Source organism: Poecilia formosa, unplaced genomic scaffold (genome assembly GCF_000485575.1).
Source record: "Poecilia formosa unplaced genomic scaffold, Poecilia_formosa-5.1.2 Scaffold34, whole genome shotgun sequence".
Taxonomy (NCBI): domain Eukaryota; kingdom Metazoa; phylum Chordata; class Actinopteri; order Cyprinodontiformes; family Poeciliidae; genus Poecilia; species Poecilia formosa.
Window position 1 is genome coordinate 2,215,574 of NW_006799973.1, and position 14,719 is coordinate 2,230,292.

The window sequence follows — 14,719 nt, forward strand, 5'->3', positions numbered from 1 at the left end:
TAATTTTAAATTGCATTCTTTTATTTTGGAAGTTGGAAACTATAAATATTTAGATCTAATCTTCTTAATTTGTTCCTTGTTAAGGTCCATGTGGATACTTGTCACTCAGAATACACTTAAGATGAAGTGGATAGAGTTTCTAAAAAATTGTACTCAGGTAAGAGTAGCAATACTTCAACTTTTTATTAAGGTAAAAGTAAAATCTGAAAAATTACTTAAGAGTAAAAAAGTATTTGGTAAAAAAAAAAGGCTTCTTAAATATTGAGTAACTGATCATACCATCTGATTTAATTTTGTAAAATGGTGTAACAAGACAAAAACATTTGTTTATATGAAAATGTTTCTATTTACAAATAAAAAATAGTACAAATAAATAACAGAAGAAACATTTTCCCAAATTAAACATAAAGTTCATTAGACCAATACTAACAGTAAGTAGATAGTGTGTATAACTCATGAAGAATAAAGTAGTTCTAGTGGCAGTGTACAGTGATTTATGTTTCTTCTTTACAAAAAGGCATAAAAGGTGCAGCAGACAGAAAATAACAATAAAACATCAAAGCTTCTGTACAAACAAGAAGCTTGACTTAAACATGAACTGTAGATGTGTCTGGTTAATTTTTCATAATCTTATGTTTGTTCTTCATTCAGTGCTTTGAACTTATTCTCTTAATTGAAACTTAGCAAAGAGACAACTGGAAGGTACGACAGCAATAACCCAGAAATGGTCAAAATACACTTGATGAATAAATTCACAAATAAATGTGCAACTGCGGTGAAATCTGAAAATAACTTTGAATTTTATTGTTAAATATAACAGTGTCTGACAAGTTATTGTTAAAGTGCAGCTGCATATTAGGGCCATTGTAGATAGAAAAAAAGGAATACATTTCTGCCAAAAAACTCTGAAATTTTTAGATTAATCTCAGGAATTTTCTAGAAAACACTCAGACATTTCTGAGCTCCGAATGTTAAAAAATTTGCCTGAAAGACTCAGAAATGCTCAGATTATTTTCAGAAATATCCTACACAAAAATACAATGACATTTCTGAGCTGCAAAAATCAAAAATTTGTGAGGAAAATCTCAAGAATTTTGAATTGAAATTTCTAGGAAAAACTTAGAAATTTCTAAGTTTGAAAAGTTGAAAATCTTCGACTTGTGAAACTCAGAAATAATTTTTTCTATGAATTTATTAGATTAATCTCAAAATTTATGCTTTTTTTGTAGCAAATTTTCAACTTTTCAAGCCAAGAAATGGACTTGTTTTTTTGTTTTTTTTTTATTTCTGAGAGTTTTGTTGGAAATTTACTCCTTTTTTCTATTTAAAATGGCCCTAATAAGATGTTGTAATGTCTTGTATACAGTTCAGAAATCAGACTGTATAGCCTGTAATGGTAGTAATTACACAGCATTAATCATTTTAATTTATTTTTAAAATGACATTTTTTGAATTTATTCTAATATAGAGTAATCTTTTATAACTACCTTTTTTGCCCCTGCTCTGTTTGTAGTGTATTCACTTCATCCAAATCACCACAGTAGATCGATTTTAGTGACCTCTGATTCGTCCAAGGTAACGTGAAGGCATCACGTTCAGCTTAAGATCAGAATCTGATCTTTGAATGCAACAAAATAAAAGTAATCAATAGCTGATTTGCTTCAAAACGGACCTTTGTCGCCCTAAAACTCCCGCTGAGACGGCTGAAGAAGAACATGTTGCATTTTTAAATCAAGTATCCATCAGATACCGGACATGACATCAACACAGACACACTCCTTTTGTCTGACGACCTTTTCGAGAGGAAGTGAAGCTCAGACGAAGCAGCTAGCTAAGCGGAGAAAAAAAGAGAAAAAAATAGTAAGACAGGGAGGGGGAGGAAACTTCACTGATTTACAGGAATTTTGACAAAGTTGGACCTCGGGACCAGATTGTTCGGGTTGCTTGGAGTTTCGGACAGGAGGTCGGAGTCGTCTGAACCGGTAAACGTCGCTGTTCTCTCTGCCGTCGTTAGTAATTTTCCCTGAATGTGTGCTGCCGCCTCTCCGCCACAGCCGGAAGTCTGTGAGGATGGCCGAGTTTTTTTTCTCGCTTTTTTTACCCTTTAGGTTTTTTTTTTTTTTTTTTCCCTGCTTGTTATTTTTTTTTTTCTATCAGGCAGGAGGGCAACACAGACACATTGTATGCTAGCTGCAGTTAATCAGCGCGGTGGGCCGGAGTAACCACAACACCTACTGGGCCCGAATGGAGTCAAGCTTCCGAGCTTCAGCACTATTTGGACCCAAAATGTAGCACTTTATACAAGCTAGTGATAGTAGCTCACTTCATACACTTCTAGCTTAGAGCTAACTGTCTACAGCTGGAATTAAAGCATCGTTACTACTGATTTAGCATTTTATTCAGAGCCATTTATTTCGAAACCCCCAAAAGACTAAAAATAATGACGATTTAGCAATTGATAAAAGCATAAATAACATACCTGTGTCATATATCAGAGACTACCAAGAAGTGGTTTGTTTCAGGTTACGTTAATTTAGTCTGGTCACTGTGTAACTTTAATAATTTATTTTTTACGTTTTCTCTTTGTCATTAGTTTTCTCCTAAGAGATTTCTGCAACCCTAACAATGCAAATATCCACTTTAGATCTTCGAATGTTGCCAAACATTTTGGAAAAAAAAGGACAACTGGTAATGTTCACTAAATATTTATTATGAGAAATGTGTTATTTTTAAAGAACAACGGTTTTATTTCTATTTTAAGGTTTAATAAAAGGATGGATGCACTTTTCCCCCCAGGGGATGTTGATATTTGTGAAAAATAATGTAAAAGATAAAACATAAATAGAAGTAAAAATATTATTGATACTTTTTGTGACAGTGTCACAGTGCCAGTTTGAAATAGTAAAAGAATAAAGTTGTAACAATAATTTAATATTTAGAATAAAGTCATAATATTGCCTGAATATATTAATAAAGTTTCATTAATAAGAGAATGAAATAATTATTTTATAAGAACTCCTAAATGAAAAACCAGTATTACCACTGTGTTAAAATGAGGAATGTTGAGCATCTTGTAAAGGTATTCTTTTCTATTGGTTTTACAAATAAGGAAGTTTTTAATCTTTTTTCATCATCACATTATTATCAGTAGTAGGAATTTGAAGCGATTGTGCAAACGACTGGATTTTGAAGAAAAACATTTGCTCCTGGTAATTTTGCACCTTTTCTCTACTAATATTTTTACTATATTCTCATAATATTTTAACTTTATTCTCTTAATTTGAAAAAGATAATTACCTTAGCCTGGCATTAATACTCCATCATAACTTTTAGTGCCTTTCTGTGGTTATTCCATGAAAAAAACATTGTACACATGCATTTTTTATATCTACTTTTGAAAAGCTGAGTTAGTTTTTTTTATAATTGTAATTTTTGAGAGTCATTGTAGATGCTCTGGCCTTAGACTCAACAGAGTAAACAATGACCCCAAGCTCTCTGGGGCCCCAATATCCCCATTTTTGTACTTTTCTATTAACTCGATTGACAGGATTTTCTTTCTGAAAATATTCTGAATTATTGTGCAGAAAAATTACTTCTGGGAAAAATATGTTCAATTAAGTTAGTTGTTTTTTTGCCCTCTTGGTTTGGAGTTAATGTTTATCTCTGCCATCTTGAATTTCCTGTCATTAAGTGGCAACTTCTACTAGTGTTAAAAGTGTTGAATTACCTCAAGTTGTTTTTTTTAATAATGTCTCATTTAATGCCATAATTATAATTATGTCAGCCACCTATACATATTCCATCAAAAATAATATGTACATTTATTTAAGAAACTATTTGAACCGTTAAAGATTTTTTTCTTCATTTGCTTTCTTGTCACACTTCAGCGTGTGACAAGATCTCCAAGTTAATTTTAATATAAGTCAAAAACAACCAGAGTAAACATGAAAAGCAGATTTCAGATGAGATTTTCATTCATAAAGAGAAAAATTACAGCATAAATAAAATTGTATGACATCACAGTGTATAACTTAGAGAAAAACTTTAATTACAAAGTTAAATTAGAAAAAAATCCCACATTGATAAATAGCTGTTTTATAACAAATCATCTGCTATAAAAGTACTCATATAGATTAAACTAAAGCATTACTTTTTATTTTGGTTCTTTATGTTCATATGAATTTCTAGAGCTTTCTATTTGCTCATTTTTGTTGGTATAAATATGACATAACACGGAGGCCCATTTCTAAAAAGTTTTTTTCCCGATATGTCTTTTTTATGCAAAAATATACATCCACTTTTTTTTTTACATTGTTTTTACAAATTATCATACTCATTTGCACATATCTTTCAATTGGAGTATTTTTAATAACTGTACAATGTCTTCTTATGCTGTACGTTTGCCCTGTTATATAGTTTGTTCTTACTTTTGTTTTTGTTTTTTTTTAATCTTTTGTAGGATTCTATGTCTTTGAAAATTTGCAACAAAACGTTTCAAATTCAAGTAAGACAAGGAAGTGCAAGGGGCTACTTCCCTTTTTATGACTGTGTGCATTATTACCAGCAACCAAATTGCACAAAAGCTTCTATATATGCTGCTGTGCAAATGATACATTCATCCTATTGGGTCACACTTTTCACAGCCAGCAGGAAAGACTGAATATGACTGTATAAATGAGTGACGTGATCTGAATCAGTCTTGGTGCTGAAAGAACTGATTGAAACCCATTTAATCCTTTCATTCATAGCATATCTTAATCATCATCATCAGCTCTTCCTCCAGTGTAAGCCTGCTTAATGTGGACAGAAGGGGAATATTTAGATCATTTCAAGCTGAGTTTCTTTGTCTCTTTATCTTATTTGGCAGATCTATGAACCTTATGCGTCTTCTTCTTGTGTTTTTTTCCCCCGCAGAGATGATGGAAGACTCTCATTTTAATTCCTCATATTTCTGGTCTCACCTCCCCACTGTGCCCACGCAGGTATTTATTTAGGATTGACATAAAATAAAATATTAAAAGCTGCAGTATGTAACTTCAATAAGAAATATATATATATATTTTTTTTACATATTTGTTGAAACTGATTGAATGATATGAGACGGATAATCTGTGAAAAAATTTAGCTTCTCTGCCTTCTCCCAGTGCTAGCTAGAATCAACCAATCAGAGCCAGAAGGAGGGTCTTAGCGCTGTCAATTACCCTCCATGTGGCGCTGCTTGTTCTTCCCTTTGCTCCCCATCTTGTTCTTTGCTACGCTGCAGCTGGCAGAGACAGTAGGGAATGATAAGGTTAATGCTAAGTTGCTTCTCCACCATTAGCACATTTAGCAGCATATACACAAAGTTGACTGACACCGCTAAGACCCGCCTCCTGGCTCTGATTGATTGATTTTGTCAGGTCAGTGCATTGTTCTTAAAATGTACATCATTAAAGTGTAAAGTGTAACCTTGATGGACTCATCATGGACAAAAAAATGCCTTTATTTTTATAATAATCACGTCTTTTATGAGACTAAATAAATGTGTTATCGGACTATACAAGACTATGTACCATGTTTTCATGGGAAATACAAATGTATTTCTCTGTCTTTCCTCATGTTTGATTACTGTACACCAGCACATTTATTAGATTTTTTTTTATATTATTTTTTTCCAGAAGCAGTCCTGCAAAATGCAGTTAAACAGTTTTATCTTTTTTATTTCTTGCTATTCTCATTAAGTAATGTACTATTTTTACAATTACAATTTCCCATTTTGATATAATCAGATCTGGATTCATATCTGTTAATATTTGTGTCGTTAATTAATTTGAACAGTTTTATTCTTTGTTTTTGTGTAAAACCACCTAAACGTGGTAACAGGGTGGCGCCTCATTCATTTAATTCATTAGCCCATTTAGCAGTGTGTAAATGAGGTTGATTGACAGCGCTAAGACCCGCCTCCCGCCTCTGATTGGTTGTTTTTGACTGGGAGTGGTGTATTTCTTCGTGGTAGTTCATGAAGTAGGTGAAGGAGACTGATCTTTTCACAGATTTTCTGTCTCATTACATCCTGTCATCACATGGTGACAGTTTTATAAAAAAACATAATTTTTATAAAGTCACATACTTCAGCTTTGCCTGATGACATCACTCTCCTCCCCTGACCTCTGCCAGCTTGAGAATAGCATGTTTCTGAACAAGGTGAAGGAGCACCAGGAGAAGAACGCCTCCTTCTCTCCGTCATCGGCCTCACACTACCAGACTACTCTTCTTACCATCCCAACTCCTGGAGCCAAGACAGATGGCGGCGGGCAGGCTGGCGGTGCGGCGCACCTCCACCCGCCTCACAGCACCCAGAACATCACAGTGCTGCCCGTCCCCTCGACAGGCATCATGACAGCAGGTACGCCTGTTTCTGCCCAGAGCAGCCTTCAGGGCCGACTCTTTCTGTTTCAACAGCTGGAGCCGTGGCCGTAATATCTGACGACGCAGAAGATGGTTTCTGAACGTAGCGGCTCGTAGCAGCAGCGCATTAAATGATTCAGTTTGATGAGAACAAATGTTGCCAACAGGTCAGCTTGAGGGTAAAATGAACATCTGCGTGTCTCTTTTTATTCCACAGCCACAGGGCGCTTCTCAGAAATGATTCAGCAGCTCTTTAGCTTTTGAAGGCTCCTTTTTTTTATAATGCTGTTTTAGCAGTTCCAGGCTCAGCAGAAGATATTAAATATGTATTCGATGATACGTTTATATCAGCCTATAATACTTTCTGCCTTTGTTTCTCTGCGTGCAGCTGGTCTGGTGATCACAACACCTCAGGGAACGCTGGTCTCTCCCACGTCCTCTCAGTCATTTGTCTCCGGTCATCCAGCGACCACCATGATAGTTTCAGCTCTTCCTTCTTCAGGTAAACATACAAAAACATCAAGGCAATGTACACTCAGTCTAGGACTGGGAGATAAGGCATAAAAATTTAATCTCAGATTTTGTCATACCAGATACAATTTCCGATTTTATTTTCTGGCTTTGTTTGCTAATAAAAATGACAAAAGACAGAAATAATTTTCACAACACATTATTTTCCCTCCTACTAAGTTACATTTATTAAACTTAAATACAAACTTTGTAGAAATTGTTTGTGAAATTATTTTACCATGCATATTTACATTGCCATCTGCACTTTTCAGTTTGTTTTTTAGTCATAACCAAATAAATCAAATAGGTTTAGCTTAATTCGTAGCTACTTCAAGAATTCGGAGTCTTCCTCAGTGAAGACAGAGAGTCTGCATTGCATAGCATGAGATTAGCAGCTGTGTTGTCGGGTCAGTTCTGCAACATTTGTTTATGTAAATTCTGTAACAGTGATGCACTGTTGTCGTATAAAATGAGCCTGTGAGTTGACAAAACCTAAAAATCAGCTTGAGATGTTATTATTATAAGAAATATTTACTTGAAGCCATTTACTCCAAAGTAATGCAAGGGAAATTCTTGATAGCGTGACTGTTGAATAAAGATAGAAAGTTTGTTTTATTTCTAGTTACCTTCAGAAAAAAAAACATTAAACTTTTTGAAAGTGGATGAGTAAACTGAAGCACCAGGTTTTTTTAATCATTTAGCGTTTTCCATACATTTGTGTACATTTAAAACGTACATGAACAATTCATATTAAACATTATATAACATGAAACTTCTGCTTGACAGCTATTTAGACCTTTGTCCCATGTAGTTTGTCCAGTTCTTTCTCTATTTTTTGTCGCTGTCTTTGTCTTGAATATTGTCCATTTCGTCCACTTTTCTTCCATTTGTGTTTGCTGTGGTCTTTCCCCATTTCCTCGTAAAAGGTTTCTTACTAGCTATTACCGTTATCTTAATCAGGTCCCTATCCTTTACGCTTACTTTGGTATTGTTAAAATTACAAAGACACAGTACCGTGCTACTCATAGGGATATTATATCCCAGAATCTTCTTCACAGTTTTGTGCACATATTTCCAAAACTGCGCAATTTTAGGACATGAAGCAGCAGGTTTAAGTTTAAAAAGATGCTGTTCTTTTTTTTAAGAATGTTCTTCCTTTCTGTTGCAGACAAGAAAGAAGGAGACGGGACGTCCCACGTGGTCGTGATGCCATCTCCCTCCAAACGAGGGAGAAAGAAAAAGGTGACTACGCTGTCCAGAGTTGCCACTCTGGGTGGACCAGGACATGACACGCTAATACTGACACACCTGACACCTGGCGGACATGTAAGACAATAACTAGAGAGGAAAATTTGACTTTGTAGCTGAAGAGACCTGTCCAAATCCTTTTTTCTTGTTGTTTTGGAAAGGTGTCATCTTTGCAGCATCATCATCCCGGAGATCCATACGAGATGTCCCATGAGGACGAAGAACATGGACATAAAGACTCCACAAAGACATACAGGTACGGTTTTGATTAAAAAGCGTCTGCTGTGCGTCCTCGCTCTGGCTGCATAGATGTTCAGCTCTTATAGACGAACTAGGTGCTGCTGACACAGACACAAACACGCATAGTAGCTCTTCTAAACATTCTTTTCTGCATGTTCTGGCAGGAAGTGAGTCTTTGTAGCAGATGCTTGATGATGCATTTGAAAAGACAAACACATCACTGCTCTGCAGCTCCTCTCTGCTTCTCCACATGCTGCACATTAGCCTTGCTTCTTCTGTTTGTTTGGATATAGCACTCTGTTCCTTTGTTTTATATCTGTAGACCTTTCTTTTTCTGTTTTTACTAAATTTCCCCTTTTAATGTCTTTCTGTGTTGTCCGGGCGTGTGTAACATTTGTTAACCCACTTCTGTCCTGATTGAGTTTTCTTTTAATAATTTATTTTCTCCCATAACTTAATTATCTGACTCATTGCTCCATTTTCCTCCTCCTGTCCTGATCACCCCACCTCCCCCCCTCATCCCATCTTTCGTGAAAATTTCCTCCTCCTCTGGTTTTGTTTCCCTCCTTCTGGTTCTCCTTTCTCCATCCCGGCCTCCCATTTCTGTGTCTCTCCGCCTGTAGGTGCCGGATGTGTGCGGCGACCTTCTTCAGTAAGTCTGACATGCAGATCCACTCCAAGTCGCACACAGAGGCCAAACCTCACAAGTGTCCTCACTGCGCCAAGTCGTTCGCCAACTCGAGCTACCTGGCCCAGCACATCCGCATCCACAGCGGGGCCAAGCCTTACACCTGCTCCTACTGCCAGAAATCTTTCAGGCAGCTCAGTCACTTACAGCAGCACTCACGGTACTGCAGACCCCACCTTCCTCCCTTATCCTCTCCCCTGCACCTCAGACGGAGAAACATTTGTTGCTTCCCTTCCTTAGCAACCCAAAAAAAACATCTGAAGCAGCTTAAAACCTTGTGTTTTTTTACTCCAAATTTACTATTTATTCAATTTAACTCTGTATTGTGTTAAAACAAATCAAAATTGCATGGACAAAAAAGATGGTACCCCAAATCAAACACACCAACAAGTGATCACTGCATCTGCAAATAGGTAGTTTTGCCTTTTCCTTCTGAACAAACTGTCCAGCCTGTAGTTTTCAGATCTTACCGTAGATATTATGGGTGATAAATATTTTATCACAATATTTTGCAGTACTGTCGCAATAATGATAAAACATTATGATTAAAAACTACATTACCTCTTTTTTAGGAAACTGCATACAAATTGTGCTCTTGAAAATCATTCTTATTTTCATAAAGAAGCGTGATTTATATCATAAAGCTTCATTTATTTACATTTTTGATTCTCTCATGGAGAAAAATAGTGGGGAACATTTTTTTAAGATTAATTGAAACAATAAATCATAATTCTTATAGTGACAGTAACTTTTTTACAGTAAATGATAAACGATTTGATAAATGCCCAGCCCTAGTATTCACCAGGAAATATATCTGGGCTCATTGAGGTTTTTTTAAGAATACTGAGGTTTTATTTATTTATTTATTTATTTGTCCTCTGCCATTTTGCGAGTGCTGTTAACTTTATATTTTGGGTCGTAATCCAGTCGGAGCAGCTTTGACCTGTGGCTCATGTTTTTCTCTAAGACGCCTCAGTAATCTTGTGCACAGATTTGATGCAGGAATGCAGCCCCAAAACTAAACCAATGGATGGAGAGATCAGAAAATTATGAACCTCGACCTTTGCTTCACTTTGGGGTCTTTCAGCTTTTTCATTATCCACACTTTCCTTCAGGCTTTTAAACCAGGCCTTTTAATCTTATGTGAGCTGAAGTTTAAAGGAACATTGAACTGCTTGGAGATGGTGTTGTTAGCTTTAATTTTAACATTAATTAAATTAAAGTTAATTCATTTCAGTAATTCAATTCAAAAGGTCAAACTCGTATGTTATCTGTATTTAGACAGTAACATTCATTGAGGTTAATTTGTGTTTATTTTAACATTTAATTACAAATCTAATTAAGTTACTCAAAAAAACAAAACAGAACCTAAGATTAGTTCTGAGTGATATTGCTTACAAATAAAATCTGTTGGGTTTTTTTTCATACCTGATCCCATTTCCAATTTTAATCTTTTTTTTTTTTGTTGTTGCATTTTATAAGATAAAGAGAAATGTTTTTGAAAAAGTGGCTTTTATTTCAATAATCCCTTCTGTGATTTGTTCTAGCGTGAGGCTACAATAGGTTTGGTTTAATTATATGAGAATAGCCACAACATTAGGCAAATGAAGACTCAATTTTACCATGAGTTAAAATTAAGAGAAAAATTGAGTTTTAATGAGAAAAAAAGCTTTTATAGAGTTACCAAGATCTGGTGTAATGTGGTTCTTTCTTTGAAATAGTCTGTCAGTCGTTTCAAAGTCCTGCTGCTAAATAATTTGACGTTGATGTATTAAAAAATAAAGTATTAAAAGTATATCACAAGACACTTAACATTCCTCATTTAAATAGATTCTTTTCTATAGTGTTCTCATAAAACATCCAAATAAATAAAAGCTGTAAAACGTGCTTGTCAAACAAGATGGCTGCCATGAGCGTCATGCTGACATCACCATGGTGACTGTCAGGTCGGCAGTCATGACCATGATTGTTATGACCGTATCACAACGTTTCGCTATTAAGAAATAATATTTATCAGTCTTCAGATTTTCTTGAAACTGAGGTTTGGATTTCCATTTGCTGTAAGCTGCAAAAATCAACAAAATAAACAAGAATAAATGTTTGAAAGATATCAACATGTGTGCATAATGACCACATTTTGAATTATATTATTGGAATGAATTAGCTTCTTGTTGACATTTTAATTTAATCAACATACGTATGTTGTCTTAATCTCAGCTCCTTGTATTTGGTTCATCATCCAGACCAAACTACTCTTTAGTACGTTTGTTCCTTTAAATAAGCTTCCTAGGCCTCTGTGATATTAAATTAAACCATTAATGACTAAAATCTAAGGATCAATAGCAAGTACCAACACATTTGTCCATGCTATTGTGATATTGTCACTGCTTGCCAATAAAATCTGCTTTAAAGAGTAAAATTTGTAACATAATTTTATTGTTACCGGTGAGGGTCAAGCTGAATTTTGGTTTCAGTTTTTAGTCTCAGAAATAAAATATTGTAATTATGTTTGACCCTTACTGATGACAATAAAATTAAGTAATAAATTATTATTTTTCAAGGAGTGACTTAAAACTCCCTCTCATTTTTTCATGGTTATTTTACCCCATATTAAGGCATTCAGATATATAGTAGAGAATTACTTGTATTTAAATAATTTCTTCAGGGAAATGAAGCGTTGTTGAAACAAGCTGGAAGGGTAGCAACAGGTTTGTCCTCGTCTCTGTCCCTGTCCTGTTAACCTGTCCTGCAGCGTTCGTCCTGCAGCCCAGGCTGCTGTCCTCCTCTTCCTCAGAGGGACGATGAAGTTCAGATTCATATTACATTCTTCCAGTGACCTTTTCAGGAAATCAGATTCCAGATTAGATCTTTCTGGTCGCAGCTCTGCCCTCTAATAAGATTTTACATAATTCATACTGTAATCAGAAAGGACGGTCCAAATGTACGGGGGTTGTGTTGTATTAATTCACTTGTAATATTTTCCTTCTTGTTTTCTTTCTTTCCTTCCTTTCTTTTTTTGCAAACACGTTTTGCTTCCCTGTGTCTTTGTTTGCTTTAGTGTGTTTTTGTTTGTCTCTCTGCATGTCCTGTCATTTCCTCTGCACACGTTCACAAATGCATGTGAAGCAGCATCACTGACTGACTCACTCATTAGTTTTCTCAGCCGTCTATCTTACGCTCTGTTTTATGTTTTATTTATTTTCATTCTGTTCTTGTTAAATTAGATAAGTGCTTCCAAGTTGTTTTGCTGCAAAGCTTTGCTTCATTCTGTCTGTGTGTTTTGGCCAACTTCAAGTCTCTTTGTCAAGTCATCTGCGAATGCTTGTTGATCTGAGCTGATCTGTTTGTAAAACCTTCTTAGAAAATTAGGGGTGCACCAATCAATTCTTTAATTTCGGGTGATTGGTTGATACTTACATGTGAAACCGATCTTATCTACTGATTTTATTTACATTTAGATAACCTCAAAGCTGCTGCAATTTTGCCTTGTCTTCTCTGAGACGGAGAAGAAAATATGTAAGACAATGTGGACAAGCTGCCATATACAATTTAGTTAACTACAGGGGTGTCCAAAGTGCGGCCCGGGGGCCATTTGCAGCCCCTGGACTGATTGTATGTGGCCGCAGACTTCACCTCAAGAAAGATAAAATTTTGGACTCCCAGTACAGGTATCACTTTCTATCTTCAATTAGGTCAAAATGACCACAAACAAGTAAAATCTTCTTACAATAGAAATATTCCCTATAACACAAAGGATTCATCTTAAATAATCATTATTTTCTTTATCTCACCAAGAACCAGATACTTTTACTCAAAAGTAAACTTTGCTGTACCCAAATCTACTTTTTATTAATTTAATAAGCTTGACTAAATACAGCAAGCATTTTCAAAGAGAGAGTGACATACATCCTGATTTTGTTTTATTTGTTTTCCAATTGATACCTAAAAGATTAGCTAAGTTATTGTCAATAAGGCAAATCTCCAGAAACCTTTTTAAGTTTTGGATCTAGAATAATTTACACATCCTTTTCCAGCAACAAATCTGACTTATTTACTTGTTTACTTTTAAGTATTGCCCTTTTAGTTTATTGTTGAGTAGGTAAAAACATTTTTATTTTGGCCCTCCAGTCCTTTTGACTCAATGATTTTGGCCCATGTGGCAAAAAGTTTGGACAACCCTGATGAGCTGTTGGCCTAAAATCTATGACCGAATACAATCAGTGTTTAAAAGGATTATAAAGGACGTGCAAACACTTAGTGTGAATAATAATACGGCTCTGGTGACTGGCAGAGTAAGTACATGTTGTAACATACTTGTAAGCTACATGTCCCTGTTAGCTTGCAGATAAAAGCTACGTTAGCTAAGCTAAATTTGATAGTTTGACAGTAAGTACCACAGTAAATATCATTGATATTTATCTTAGTTTTACATAGAAGTGGGTAGCACAAATTGTAATCAAGTAATAGCTGTAATGTACTTACACATTTACAGTCATCTAACTGTTCATAAGTTAGATGGGAACAAGGAGAGAGCTAGATCTAAGCTGTTGTCATAGCAACTCCATAGCAACGGCCTGCCAAGAGGGCTGTCGGTTACAAAGTTCATGGAAGTGTGACCTTACATGAGAACTACGTGTTGGTGGTTTAGGTTGTTTTGTTAGTTTGTCCTTAACTGACCTCAAACTTTGTGATTTTTGTATCAGCAAAACGTTGTCGTTCACTTTAATTGTTGGTAAGAAGCTCAAACATAAATATGCAGTCCAACATGTTGTGCAAGTTTTGTTCGTTTTTAAAATGTGATTAATGGAAGACTAAAGGATCTGATTTTTTTAGTTTAGCTTAGCAGTAGAAACTTTTATTTATGTTTGCGAGCACTACCTCATACAGTTAAAAGTCTTGTTGTTTCATGGGAATTGTTAAATGTTTTTCAGTAAAGTAAGATTGGAACATTGAAGGTTTATTGTGACCTTATAACACCTGACAGCATCAATTTTAAAAGAAAATAGGTATTAATAAAAATTTTAATCATTTTAAACATCAGTGATCAGCAAGAAAAGTTGGTGCACCTCAACAAAAAAGCATGACCCTGCAAAAGGCAGAAAAAGAATACAATGATTCAGATAAAGGTACTTTATTTTACCTAAAATATTCAAAACATCCAGTCCTATTACATTTAAATGAATGCTTTTTAAAAAATATGATTACCAGTGTAGATACAGTTTTGAGTCATGTTTGCCACTCTGTTGCATCATCTGCATTGAAGCAGAAATAGTTGAGATTTTATTGTTAGAATGAAACTTTGTCCTCCTTCTCAGCTGCTCCAGGGTTTTGGAGCCTCTTTTGTCACGTTTCTCATAACATAACAGTAAAATCTATGACAGGTCTGGAATGAAGGAAGAATAATTTAACACCGAAAAACTTTTGCTTTTATTTACTGTTAGAAAATGTCAGAATGTGTTTTACCATTGCTTTGTTTAAATAACAATGTTTTCTGAAAACTTTAGTCACTGCATCAGGTGTTTGATTGTAAACATTTACTGCTGGTTAACTTAAAATCCATCCATCCATCCATCCATCCATCCATCCATCCATCCATCCATCCATCCATCCATCCATCCATCCATCCATCCATCCATCCATCCATCC

The 14,719-nt window shown here is 35.2% G+C and overlaps 1 protein-coding gene and 1 long non-coding RNA gene across 6 annotated transcripts in view; one reads left to right on the plus strand and one right to left on the minus strand.

Moving 5' to 3' along the window:
• Positions 1-1,408: 1,408 nt before the first annotated feature.
• Positions 1,409-2,506, minus strand: LOC107835996 (uncharacterized). Its single transcript, XR_001661847.1, has 2 exons — positions 1,920-2,506; positions 1,409-1,831 (listed from the first exon to the last, which is right to left on the minus strand). It is a non-coding gene; the product is annotated as an uncharacterized LOC107835996 (long non-coding RNA).
• The window catches only part of znf384b (zinc finger protein 384 b), a 16,134-nt gene continuing 3,199 nt past the window's right edge, over positions 1,785-14,719 (plus strand). The window contains exons 1-7 of one of the 5 annotated variants that reach the window (XM_016670541.1): positions 1,785-1,982; positions 4,915-4,982; positions 6,184-6,385; positions 6,776-6,889; positions 8,066-8,223; positions 8,307-8,401; positions 9,009-9,233. In XM_016670541.1, the coding sequence (XP_016526027.1) occupies positions 4,917-4,982; positions 6,184-6,385; positions 6,776-6,889; positions 8,066-8,223; positions 8,307-8,401; positions 9,009-9,233 (860 nt within the window). In that variant the 5' untranslated portion in view covers positions 1,785-1,982; positions 4,915-4,916. Of the gene's footprint in view, positions 1,983-4,914; positions 4,983-6,156; positions 6,386-6,775; positions 6,890-8,065; positions 8,224-8,306; positions 8,402-9,008; positions 9,234-14,719 lie in introns of all 5 variants that reach the window. The other 4 variants (XM_016670540.1, XM_007550194.2, XM_016670542.1 and 1 more) reach the window with 4 other exon arrangements.